This window comes from Tenrec ecaudatus, unplaced genomic scaffold (genome assembly GCF_050624435.1).
Source record: "Tenrec ecaudatus isolate mTenEca1 unplaced genomic scaffold, mTenEca1.hap1 Scaffold_115, whole genome shotgun sequence".
NCBI lineage: Eukaryota > Metazoa > Chordata > Mammalia > Afrosoricida > Tenrecidae > Tenrec > Tenrec ecaudatus.
Window position 1 is genome coordinate 524,464 of NW_027457705.1, and position 12,327 is coordinate 536,790.

Sequence of the window (12,327 nt, forward strand, 5' to 3'; positions counted from 1 at the left end):
AACACACACCAAAAAAAAAACCTATACAAAGAGATCTACAGAACATTATTACAAGAAACCAAAGAGATTTATACAAATGGAAGAATATCCTGTGTTCACAGATAGGAAGATTTAATAATATGAAAAATGTCAATACTACCTAAAATAATCTAAAAATACAACATAATTCCAATCCAAATCCCAACTTCATTCTTTAAAGAAATGGAAAACTAATAACCAACTTCATATGGTGTGGAAGAGGCCCAGGATAAGCAAAGAACTTCACAAAAAAGAACAAAGTAGGAGGCTTTATACGACCTAACCTCTAAACTTATTATACAGCCACAGTAGTCAAAGCAGCCTGGTACTAATACAATGATAGATAAATAAATCAATGTTAACAAAATAGAAAACCCAAAAATAAAAGCATCCACCAACAGACATTTGGTTTTTGACAAAGGACCAAAAATAATTGAATGGGAGATAACCTCTTCAACAAGTAGTTCTGGAAAAAATTGGATCTGCATTTGCAGAAAAATGAAACAGGACCTATAACTTGCCCCATGTACAAAAACAAACTCAAGGTGCATTAGAGACCACCTAAATGTAAACTCCAGAGCTAGATGAATCACCAACAAGAGAACTGGGACAAATGTAAGGGTCCACATGCAGCAGGGGCATACATACACTACCAAATACAATAAAGGAAACACAATCCATATAAGACAAAATAGACAACTGGGACTTAATAAAAACAAGACACACACATCAAAAGACTTTACAAAATAGGTAAAATAAGAACTCACAGACTGGAATTTTTTTCGCAATGATACAACAAATAAGGAGCTAATCATTAAAATCTACAGAACTCTGCAATACTTCAATAAGAAAAAAAAACAAATTATGCAATTAAAAGGTTGACAAATAGCATGAACATAGAATTCATCGAATAGCTAACAACCACATGAAGAAATGCTCAGGGATCACTAGCCTTCAGGGAGGTGCAACTAAAATCAATGAGATACCATCTGACACCCATAACAATAGCCTAATTGAAAAACAAACAAAACAGAGAATGAATAATGCTGGAGAGGGTATGAAGAGATTGGAATTTCTCATACAGTGTTGGCAGGACTGTGAACATGTATCACTGTGGAAAGCAATATGGCACTTACTGAAACTGGGAATAAAAATACCACACAATCCCGCAATACCTCTGCTGAGCATATATCCCAAAAGAGTAGGAGACAAAACACGAACAGACACATGCTATTCCTTGTCCATTGCAGCACAGTTCACACTAGCAAGAAGCTGGAAATAGCCCAAATGCCCATCAGTTGATAAAGAAACTGGTACATGCACAGTGTACATAACAGTGATGAAAAAACAAAACATCTTTTCACATGGATGGACTTGGAAATGTTTATGTTGAAAAGGACATATCTTGTATGAGTCTACTACTGTAAGGATAAAAAACAAGACAAAGGCAAGCTACTGTTCTCAGGTCATGTAGTCTTCTAATACAGCCCCCAAACAACAACGTAGTGTGCCTGCCTAGTTACTATAAACCACATATTTCAGTATCTTAAAAAGCACCTCTAGTAAGGTAGCCTCACCTCAGATGGGGTCAATCTCCCATGTTTGGGGGAGCGGGAGAAAATCAATCAATTCCTGCCATAGAAGTGTACTATGATCGTCCACGGCCATACTACCCTGAACGCGCCCGATCTCGTCTGATCTTGAAAGCTAAGCAGGGTCGGGCCTGGTTAGTACTTGGATGGGAGAAGTGTACTATGATCATACAAATTAGCAGACACACCTATAAGAGTATTTAGTGGGTAAGCACCCCTTTGCCCCCGCTACCCATTTCTTCCTTATTTTCATCCTTTTTTTCCTTTCCCCACCTCCTCCCCAGTTGTCTACCATGTACAACATTCCAGCGTGGAGTAGTCTGGGGGGTTGGCCCCAGTACCAAATACTAAGTGGATACTTGAACTTCCCCCCAGAAGTATTTATTTCAAAGGACAGCATTGAATCTGCAGCTCCAGGAGAGGGACATATCTGACCAGAACACACGGGAGCAGATGAAGGGGGAGGAGAGAGTGGAGCACATTCTGGCCCACCAGGCCCTGAGGATGATAACCCCAATTAGAGCAGCCAGTCCACAGAGAGGACCACATGGACAGCCCCACTATGAGACCTGACGTCCCTCACTGACCCATGGCCTTGCAGGGGCCAGCACCAGAAACACAGTGTGGGAATTGCGCTCGACCTGATCCCACCACACTCAGGCAAAGCACTAGAGGAGTACAGCGGAAAAGCAAGGGAATGGAGCGGCAAGGTCCCCAGGGAATGCTGTAGGTGGACTTTGGGGCCAGGGTGTGGTGCCCCAACAGACTGGACTGGAAAACACTCCTAAAGGCCAACAAATGATCCTTGAACTAACTACAAGCTTTACTTTCTTGTTGTGTTTTGTTTTTGTCATTGGTTTGTTGTTGTTGTTTTGTTGTATATTGCTGCTTGGTTTTGCTCTGTCTTGTTTTTGTGCATGTTATTATCTCCGCAGGCCTGTCTAAATAAGATAGGCTGGAGGAAAAACAACGAGACCGACAGTTCCAGGGGGAAATGGGATAGGGGAACGTGGGGGGTAAGGAAGTGGTGTTAAAAAACCCAGGGACTAAAAAAAAAAATAAAAAATAAAAAATAAATAAAATAAAATAAAAAACCCCAGGGACAAGGGAACAACAAGTGATCCAAATTGGTGGTGAGGTGAATGTGGCAGGCCTGGTAGGGCATGATCAAGGGTAATGTAACGAAGAGGTATTGCTGAAACCCAGGTGGGGATGGAGCATGATAGTGGGACAGGAGGAAAGTCAAGGGAAATAGAGGAAAGAGCTCGGAGGCAAAGGGCATTTATAGAGGTCTAGACAAAGACGTGTACATATGCAAATATAGATATGAGAATGGGGAAATATATCTATGTGCCTATATTTATAGGTTTAGTATTAAGGTGGCAGATGGACATTGGGCCTCTACTCAAGTACTTCCTCAATGAAAGAATATTTTCTTCTATTAAATTGGCATTCTGTGATGCTCACCTTCCCGATGCAACCACTGAAGACAAAGTGGGTGAACAAGCAAATGTGGTGAAGAAAGCTGATGGTGCCTGGCTATCAAAAGATATAGCGTTTGGGGTCTTAAAAGCTTGAGGATAAACAAGTGGCCATATAGCTGAGAAACAGCAAAGCCCACATGGAAGAACACACCAGCCTGTGTGGTCACGAGGTTCCAAAGGGATCAGTTATCAGGCATCAAAAAACAAAAAATCATATCACTGGGTGCACACCTCCATGATATGATCGCTGAGGACAAACGGGTATATAAGTAAATGTGGCGAAGAAAGTTGATGGTGCCCGGCTATCAAAAGAGAGAGTATCTGGGGTCTTAAAGGCTTGAAGGTAAACAAGCGGCCATCTAGCTCAGAAGCAATAAAGCCCACATGGAAGAAGCATACCAGCCTGTATGATCACGAGGTATCGAAGGGATCAGGTATAAGGCATCATCAGAACAAAAAAAATTTTTACCATAATGAATGAAGGGGGGAAAGTGCAGAGTGGAGACCTAAAGCCCATCTGTCTGCCACTGGAGATCCGCTTACAGAGGGGTCTAGGGGAGGACATGAGTCTATCAGGGTGTGATATAGCACCAATGAAGAATACAGCTTTCCTCTTGTTCCTAAATGCTTCCTTCTCACCCACCCCCACCCCCACTATTATGATCCGAATTCTACCTTGCAAGTCTGGAAGTCTGGATAGCCCAGAGGATGTACACTGGTGCAGATAGGAGCTGGAAGCACAGGGAATCCAGGGCAGATGATCCCTTCAGGACTAGTGATGTGAGTGGCGATACTGTGAGGGTAGTGGGAGAGTGGGTTGGAAAGAGGGAACCGATTACAAGGATCTACATGTGACCTCCTCCCTGGGGGACGGACAATGGAAAAGAGGGTGAAGGGAGACATTGGATAGGGCAAGATATGACAAAATAATAATTTGTAAATTACCAAGAGCTCATGAGGGAGGAGGGAGCGGGGAGGGAGGGGGAAAAAAGTGGAGCTGATGCAAAGGACTTAAGTGGAGAGCAAGTGCTTTGAAAAGGATGAGGGCAATGAATGTACAGATGTGCTTTATACAATTGATGCATGTATGGAATGTGATGAGTTGTATGAGCCCCTAATAAAATGTTTTTTTTAAAGAGTATTTAGTGAACCTTACTGGGAACTCAGATCAAGAGGAAGGGTGGGACATGTCTGTATTAGAGAAGATTACATTTCTGATGTTGGGTCAATCTGGTGAGGCAACCCACCACTGACACAAATACACCCAGTATTATGTTCCTAAGTGGGCACTTTTGACCTAGTTTCTATCCAACCTCTCCTGACCCGCACAACATATTATAGACAACTGTAACACTAGACTGTCCTTTCAAGATACACAATACCCATTCACAGACCACACCACAGCAGAATTTGAATGGGAAATTCCACTAAGGGAACTGGATTTACCTTAAACTCACTTGTAGCTGATCTAAAGGACTGAAATACTCTCTTGAACTTAAAAGTGAAATGATCTAATGGGGAAAGAAGCAGATGATTTCTATCCCAAGATTAGGAAATTGGTTCACACCAATTGCTTAGAGGTTGTCCAACAAAAGGCAACCTAGGATCAACATGTACTTGCCTTTTTAATGCTCTCTCTACTTATTTGGGACATGTTAGCCAACCAGGCATGGTCCTTCCTTTGCAAATGAGTGTTACTGAAAATATTGCCATATCTCTAACCCTCATGGTTTGTGTAACTAGTGTCCAATCACCTAATTTTCAAAGCTGTACAGTATAGGGTCTAAAAAGATGTCCTAAACATGTAGTCTCCTTTTTTAACAGTGTTTTCTATACCACTGACTAAAATAATGTAACTATCAATAGAATTACTATATGCCTCAGGGGATGATTTATGACGCACTCTAATAAAGTGATAATGGTATCTACAAAGCAAACCAGGGAGATATATAAATATATTACATATATGAATGGATTTTGAGCTCCCACTTAATTGTGACCTTAAGGACAATTAGTTCTTGTGAGATGGCCATGCTCAGTACTTGCTCTGAGATCACCGAAGATAAGCGTACTACAGCAAAGTGTTGTGAAGAAATTAGACAGTGCCCGGCTATTAGAAAAATAGCATCTAAGGTCTTAAAGGCTTGTCTCCAAACATGCAGCCACTTAAGTGAGCAATCAGCTACTCCACAAAGAAGCACGACAGCTTGAGTGATCCAAAGATCATAAAGAATAAAACCCAGAGGAAGGAACTGGACCAGATCCTAAAATGTTACGAATAATAGTGGAAGCCCTAAATCCATTTGCAGGATCCACACATGGATTGAGTATCTGGTGAGTCCCCACTGACCATAATGTAGGAATGTCAATAGCCATACTATCAGGAAAAGAGTATTGTCTGATATTGGCAGCTGTCATTAGGCTAGAATGTAACAACGTGTCATTATATCTCCCACCTGAATTTATTCTGGTTTTAAAATATTTTCTGCTATCTGTTCTATTGAGGTTGTCTCTGTTTTATTTGGCCAATTTTTTTGTTCTTTGTCCACGCTTTATGTTTTTCCGTATAGGAAAGTCAAGAAGGGTGGCTCTATGAAGATAATAATACTATTAATAATTATTGAGAGGTACAAAAGGGGAGGTGGGGGAAATGGGCAGTCAACAGCAATGGGTACAAAAAGAAAGAAAATGTTCCAATGTTGACTGTGGTGAAGAATATATTACCTTTCTTAATATGATTAAACTATTGAATTCTATGATATGTTCTTTATATCTCAAATATAACATTTTAAAATAAGTAATAGGAAAGCTGTAACTACATATCTATCAATAATTACATTGACTGTAACTGGAGTAAACGCCCCAGGCAAGAAACACAGAATCAAAGGATAAGCAACCATGATCCATTAATAGGATACCTGTAAAAGACATATCTTAAAATGAAAATAAGCTAAAAATGAAAGGATGGTTTGTTTTATAGTGCATTTCTATATATGATACCCAGAATCGGTAAATGTATAGATACAGTAACTAGATTACTGCTTCCTTGATGATATGACAGGAGAGGTTGGGGAAAATTGGGGAGCTAATAGCGATTAGTAAAAGAATGAAGAAAATATGCCAAACACACTATGCCGATAATTGTAACACTCTTCTTGATGTGATAAAACTACTGAATTGCATGATTTTTGAATTATATACTAATAAAATTGCTGGGGGGATGAAAGAACAAAAAAATACTGAGCAAATGGCAGCAAAATAGGAGCAAAGTGACAATGCTAATTTCTGGTAAAATAGATTTCAAGGAAAACACCATAAAGAATACGGAAGGGCATTATCTAATGATTAAATGGTTAATCCAACAATAAGACATAACCATGATAAGGATCTACACACCCAATGAAAGAGTCCAAAGACATAAATCAAATTCTAACAAAACTGAAAAGAGAAATAGATAACTCCACAATAATACTGGGTGGATTTGATAAACTTTCAATGAAGAACAAAATAACTAGAAAAATACTCAACAAAGATGCAGAATATTTCTACAACACAATCTCAGATCACAATGCTGTACTATTAGAAATCAACAGGAAACTCAAGAAAAATAAATAAAATATAAGCAAATGAATAGTAAACTGCTTAAAAACTACTGGGTAGATAGGCTGGATGAACAATCTAGAAAGAACAACGGGACCAACAGTTCCGGGAGGACATGGGATAGGGGCACGTGGGGGGAATGGAAGTGGTGTTAACAAACCCAGGGACAAGGGAAACAAGTGAACCAAATTGGTGGTGAGGTTGGTGTGGGAGGCCTGGTAGGGTATGATCAAGGGGTAATGTAAACAAGAGGAATTGCTGAAACCCAGGTGGGGACGGAGCATGATAGTGGGACAGGAGGAAAGTCAAGGGAAATAGAGGAAAGAGCTGGGAGGCAAAGGGCATTTATAGAGGTCTAGACAAAGACATGTACATGCAAATACATATATGAGGATGGGGAAATAGATCTATGTGTCTATATTTATAGGTTAAGTATTAAGGTGGCAAAAGGACCTTGGGCCTCTACTCAACCACTCCCTCAATGCATGAATACTTTCTTCTATTAAATTGGCACTCTATGATGCTCACCCTCCCCACACAACTGCTGAAGCCAAAGTGGGTGAACAAGTAAATGTGGTGAAGAAAGCTGATGGTGCCCGGCTATCAAAAGAGATAGTGTCTGGGGTCTTAAAGGCTTGAAGATAAACAAGTGGCCATCTAGCTCAGAAGTAACAAAGCCCACATGGAAGAACACGCCAATCTGTGTGATCACGTGGTCCCGAAGGGATCAGTTATCAGGCATCAAAAAACAAAATATCATATCATTGGCTGCATGATACAATCCATGATACAATCACGGAGGACAAACGGGTGCATAAGGAAATGTGGCGAGGAAAGCTGATGGTGCCCGGCTATCAAAAGAGATACTGTCTGGGATCTTAAAGGCTTGAAGGTGAACAAGCGGCCATCTAGCTCAGAAGCAACAAAGCCCACATGGAAGAAGCACACCAGCCTGTGCGATCACGACGTGCCAAAGGGATCAGGTATAAGGCAATATCCACAAAAAAAAAAATTACCATAGTGAATGAAGGGGGAAGTGCAGAGTGGAGACCCAAAGCCCATTTGTCGGCCACTGGAGATCCCCTTACAGAGGGGTCTAGGGGAGGAGATGAGTCAGTCAGGGTGCGATGTAGCACCGATGAAGAATATAGCTTTCCCCCAGATCCTGGATGCTTCCTCCCCACCAACTACCATGATCCAAATTCTACCTTGCAAAATTGGATAGAGCAGAGGTTGTACACTGGTGCATATAGGACCTGGAGGCACAGGGAATCCAGGGTGGATAATGCCTTGAGGACCAGGGGTTTGAGGGGTGATACTTGGAGAGTAGAGGGTGAGTGGGTTGGAAAGGGGAACCGATTACAAGTATCTACATGTGACCTCCTCCCTGGGGGACGGACAACCGAAAAGGGGGTGAAGGGAGATGCCGGATAGGGCAAGATATGACAAAATAATAATCTATAAATTATCAAGGGCTCAAGAGGGAGGGGAGAGCGGGAAGGGAGGGGAAAAAAGAGGACCTGATGTAAAGGGCTTAAGTAGAGAGCAAATGCTTTGAAAATGATCATGGCAAAGAATGTACAGATGTCCTTTATACAATTGATGTATGTATATGTATGGATTGTGATGAGTTGTATGAACCCCTAATAAAATGTTTAAAAAAGAATGATGAGGGCAATGAATGTACAGATGTGCTTTACACAATTGATGTATGTATGGATTGTGATAAGAGTTGTATGAGCCCCTAATAAAACGTTTAAAAAATAAACACAAACAAAAAAGAAACCATCAGGGAAGGGAGACAGCAGTGTGTGTAAGATATGAAAATAATAATAATTTATCAAGGAGTAATGATGGTGGGAGGGGAGGACGGGGGTATGGGGAAAGAGCTGATATCAAGGGCTCAAATAGAAAGTAAATGTTTAGAAAATAATGATGATAACATGTACAAATGTGCTTGATACAATTGATGTATGGCTTGTTATGAGCCCTCAGTAAAATGATCTTTAAAAAAAATAAAAATGAATAAAAGATTTTTAATAAGTTGAAGATTTCCCAAGATCCCATGTACCAACATCACTGTGTCAAACCAGTGCTTTTACATTTTATATTTTAAGGTGCAATTACACTGAAGACTGTAGCCATTGATCTTCAACAGCTGTGTTTCTCTTTGCTTTCAGCAAGCAAGGTTGTATCATCTGCATATTACAGATAGTTAGTCTTCCTCCAATCCTGATATCATATTCTTCACATAGTCCAGTTTCTCTAATCATCTGCACAGCACACACATTGTTTAAGTACGATGACAGGCTACACCACCATTCCTGATTTTAAATCATGCAGTATCCCCTAGTTTTGTTTGAAGAATTGTCTATTGGTCTATGAGTAGTTTCTGGGAGAACTCAAATAGGTGTTCTGGGATTTCAATCATTCACAATGCTATCCACTTTTGTTCTAACAGTTTTATTGGCACTACATCCATATACCATGTGACTCAATAGTTCAATCATATCAAGAAGAGTTGTACAATCATTACCACAATCCATTTTACTTATTTATTTTAAATCATTTTATTGGGGCTCACAACTCTTATCACAATCCATACATACATCAGTTGAGTAAAGCACTCTTATACATTCGTTGCCCTCATCATTCTCAAAATTTGCCTTCCACTTGTGTTCCTGGAATCAGCTCATTTACCTTTTTGTCCTCCCGCTCCCTTCCCACTCTCCCCTCCCGCATGAACCCTTAATAATTTATAAATTATTATTTTATCTTATCCTACACTGCCCGGCATCTCCCTTCACCCACTTCTCTGTTGCCCATCCCCCAGAGAGGAGGTTTTATGTAGAGCCTTGTGATTGGTTCCCCCTTTCTATCGCTCCTTCCCTCCCGGTATCGCCACTCTCACCACTGGTCCTGAGAGGTTCATCTGTCCTAGATTCCCTGTGTTTCTAGTTCCCATCTGTACCGCTGTGTATCCTTTGGATTAACCAGGTTTGCAAGGTAGAATTGGGATCATGATAGTTGGGAGGAAGCATTTAAGAACTAGAGGAAGGTTGTGAGTTTCATTATTGCTACATTGAACCCTGAGTGACTCATCTCCTCCCCACTACTCCTCTGCAAGGGATGTCCAGTGGTCTACAGATGGGCATTGGGTTCCCATCACGCACTCCCCTCAAATTTTTCCCCCGCCTTTGTTGCTGGAAACCTGGTCCCCTCAGCCCTTCATGATCCGTTGGTATGCTGCTTCCATGTGGGCTTTGTTGCTTCTGGGATAGATGGCCGCTTGTTTACTTTCAAGCCTTTAAGACCCCAGACACTATATCTCTCGATAGCCAGGCACCATCAGCCTTCTTCACCACTTACTTATGCACACATTCGTCTTCAGCGTTTATGTGGAGAAGGTGATCACACAATGATGGTTTTTGTTCTTTGGTGTCTGTTATCTGATCCCTTCAACATCTCGTGATCACACAGGCTTTTGTGCTTCTTCTCTGTGGGCTTTTTTTGCTTCTCAGCTAGATGGCCGCTTGTTTGCCTTCAAGCCTTTAAGACCCCAGATGCTATATCTTTTTGATAGCCGGGCACCATCAGCTTTTTTCACCACATTTGCTAATGCACACATCTGTCTTCAGCGATCATGTCGGGAAGGTGGGTGTCATGGAATGACCTTAGCAAGGTGCTATTGTATTGAGGGAGTATGCGCAAGGAGGCCCAATGTCCATCTGCTACCCTACTACTGAACCTATAAATAATGTACCTAGGTCTATTTTCCCCATAATTATAAAAATATTTACATATGTACATGTCTGTATTTAGGCTTCTATGTATGTCCTTTGCCTCCTACTCCTTTCCTCTATTTCCTTACGCTTTCCTCCTGTCCCACTACCATGTTCAGCCTTCATTCTGGTTTCAGTAATTCCTTTCAGTTACCTTGCCATTGGTCACTCCCTACCAGTCCTCCCATCCCCTCCGTCCAGTAGTTTTAAACCACTCGTTGTTCCCTGTCCCTGTGTTGGCCAACACCTCCTCCCTTCCCCTACCTCCCACACTTTCATGTGCCTCTTCCGGGACCGTTGGTCCCGCTATTTTCTTCTCACATTGTTTGTCCAGCCTATCTTATCTAGGTGGACCTGCTGATATAGTAATATGTGCATACAAATGCAGATGGCTTCGAAAGCACCAAAGTGGCACATAAGAACATGGCGTCGACAGCAGCAACACCAACACGCTGATAAACAAAAAAGCCACTAACATACAAAATTTAAAAGAAGAGAAAGAAAAAAAAGCCAAAAAATCCAAAACACCTGTTAGTAGTTCGAGGTATGTTTATTGACCTTCAGGAGTGTTTTCTGGATGAGTCTGATGGGGTGCCACATCCTGGCCCCAAAGTCCATTCTTTATACTCCCTCGGGACATCCTTGCTCTGCTTCCCCCGCCACTCCATTGCACGCCCCCAGTGTTTTGCCTCAGTGTGGTGGGGTCAGCTCAGTCGCACATCCCCCACTGTGTCTCAGGTGCTGTCCCATGTAGGGCCATGGGTCAGTGCAGGATGTTGCATCTTGCCATGGGGCCAGCTATATGGTCCTCTCTGTACATTGGGCCCTTCGAGCCGGGCTATCGTCCTCTGAGCTTGGTGGACCCAGGTGTGCTCCGTACCATTCTTCCTCCTTCCTTTGCTTCAGCTTTCCTCTGGTTGTACCACAATCAATTTTAGTGCACTTTCTTCTTCCTTATAATCATTGTTATTCATGGTTTAATTTGTTGTTTTAATTGTGGTAAAAATATACACAACTAAATATTCTCCAATTCAACAACTTCTATGTGTATAATTCAGTGTCATCAATTATACTTTTTGTGTTGTACAACCAATACTGATTTTTTTCCAAATTATTCCACCACCATTAACATAAACTCAATGCCCGCTAAGAAAATACTCTTCCTCCTTCATCTCTGCTAATCATTGTTCAAGTTTGTTTTCTTATTTTTCAAGTCTTCCTCATATAATATTCACAAATCATACACCACCATAATTAAATCACTTTTTAAAAGAGTTGTATATACATGTACATCATCACAATCAGTTCTAATGCTCCCTTCCCTCTCTTGTATTCATTGTTTGCTCCCTCAATACCCTCGTCCACCCCACCCCACCCCATCCCCAATTAGTCATTCTATCAGTTATTGTCTCTATGCATCCACTCCTTCTGTGCTGAACCTAACAAGAACAATAAAACAAAATGAAACAGAAAGAAAATCATAAGAATATAAAAACAAAAATAAAGAGTAAGGAAGAAAAGACTACTGACAATATTTTAAAAGCCAGAGAAAAAAATTCTATCATGGAACAAGCAAGAAATACTTGAGCCTACAGCAAATTCAGATTGGTTCAAGAGGGAGGTCAACTGATCAAGTATCATATCACACCATGGTTCAATCCACTGCCATCAAATTAGAAACTGTCACTGCCTGCTAGCAAAGCAGTTTGAGTTCCTCACCTTTGGCTAGAAGGGATCTGCCAGAGGCTTAATCTGACCAGATACTCTGCACATGGATTCTGGGCTCTCATTTCCTCCACAGCCTTCTATAAATTGGGTGTTCACAATTTAAGCTCGGATAATTTTCTCTTC

At 41.2% G+C, this 12,327-nt stretch overlaps 1 protein-coding gene across 4 annotated transcripts in view; it reads right to left on the bottom strand.

Moving 5' to 3' along the window:
- LOC142435977 (histone deacetylase 8-like) overlaps window positions 1-12,327 on the bottom strand; it is a 148,879-nt gene that overhangs the window by 111,729 nt on the left and 24,823 nt on the right. Inside the window, exon 5 of one of the 4 annotated variants that reach the window (XM_075539985.1) lies at window positions 11,008-11,429. The exons of 2 other annotated variants lie outside the window; for them this stretch is intronic. In XM_075539985.1, the coding sequence (XP_075396100.1) occupies window positions 11,411-11,429 (19 nt within the window). In that variant the 3' untranslated portion in view covers window positions 11,008-11,410. Of the gene's footprint in view, window positions 1-11,007; window positions 11,430-11,872; window positions 11,916-12,327 lie in introns of those variants that run through there. One more of the 4 variants, XM_075539984.1, reaches the window with a different exon arrangement.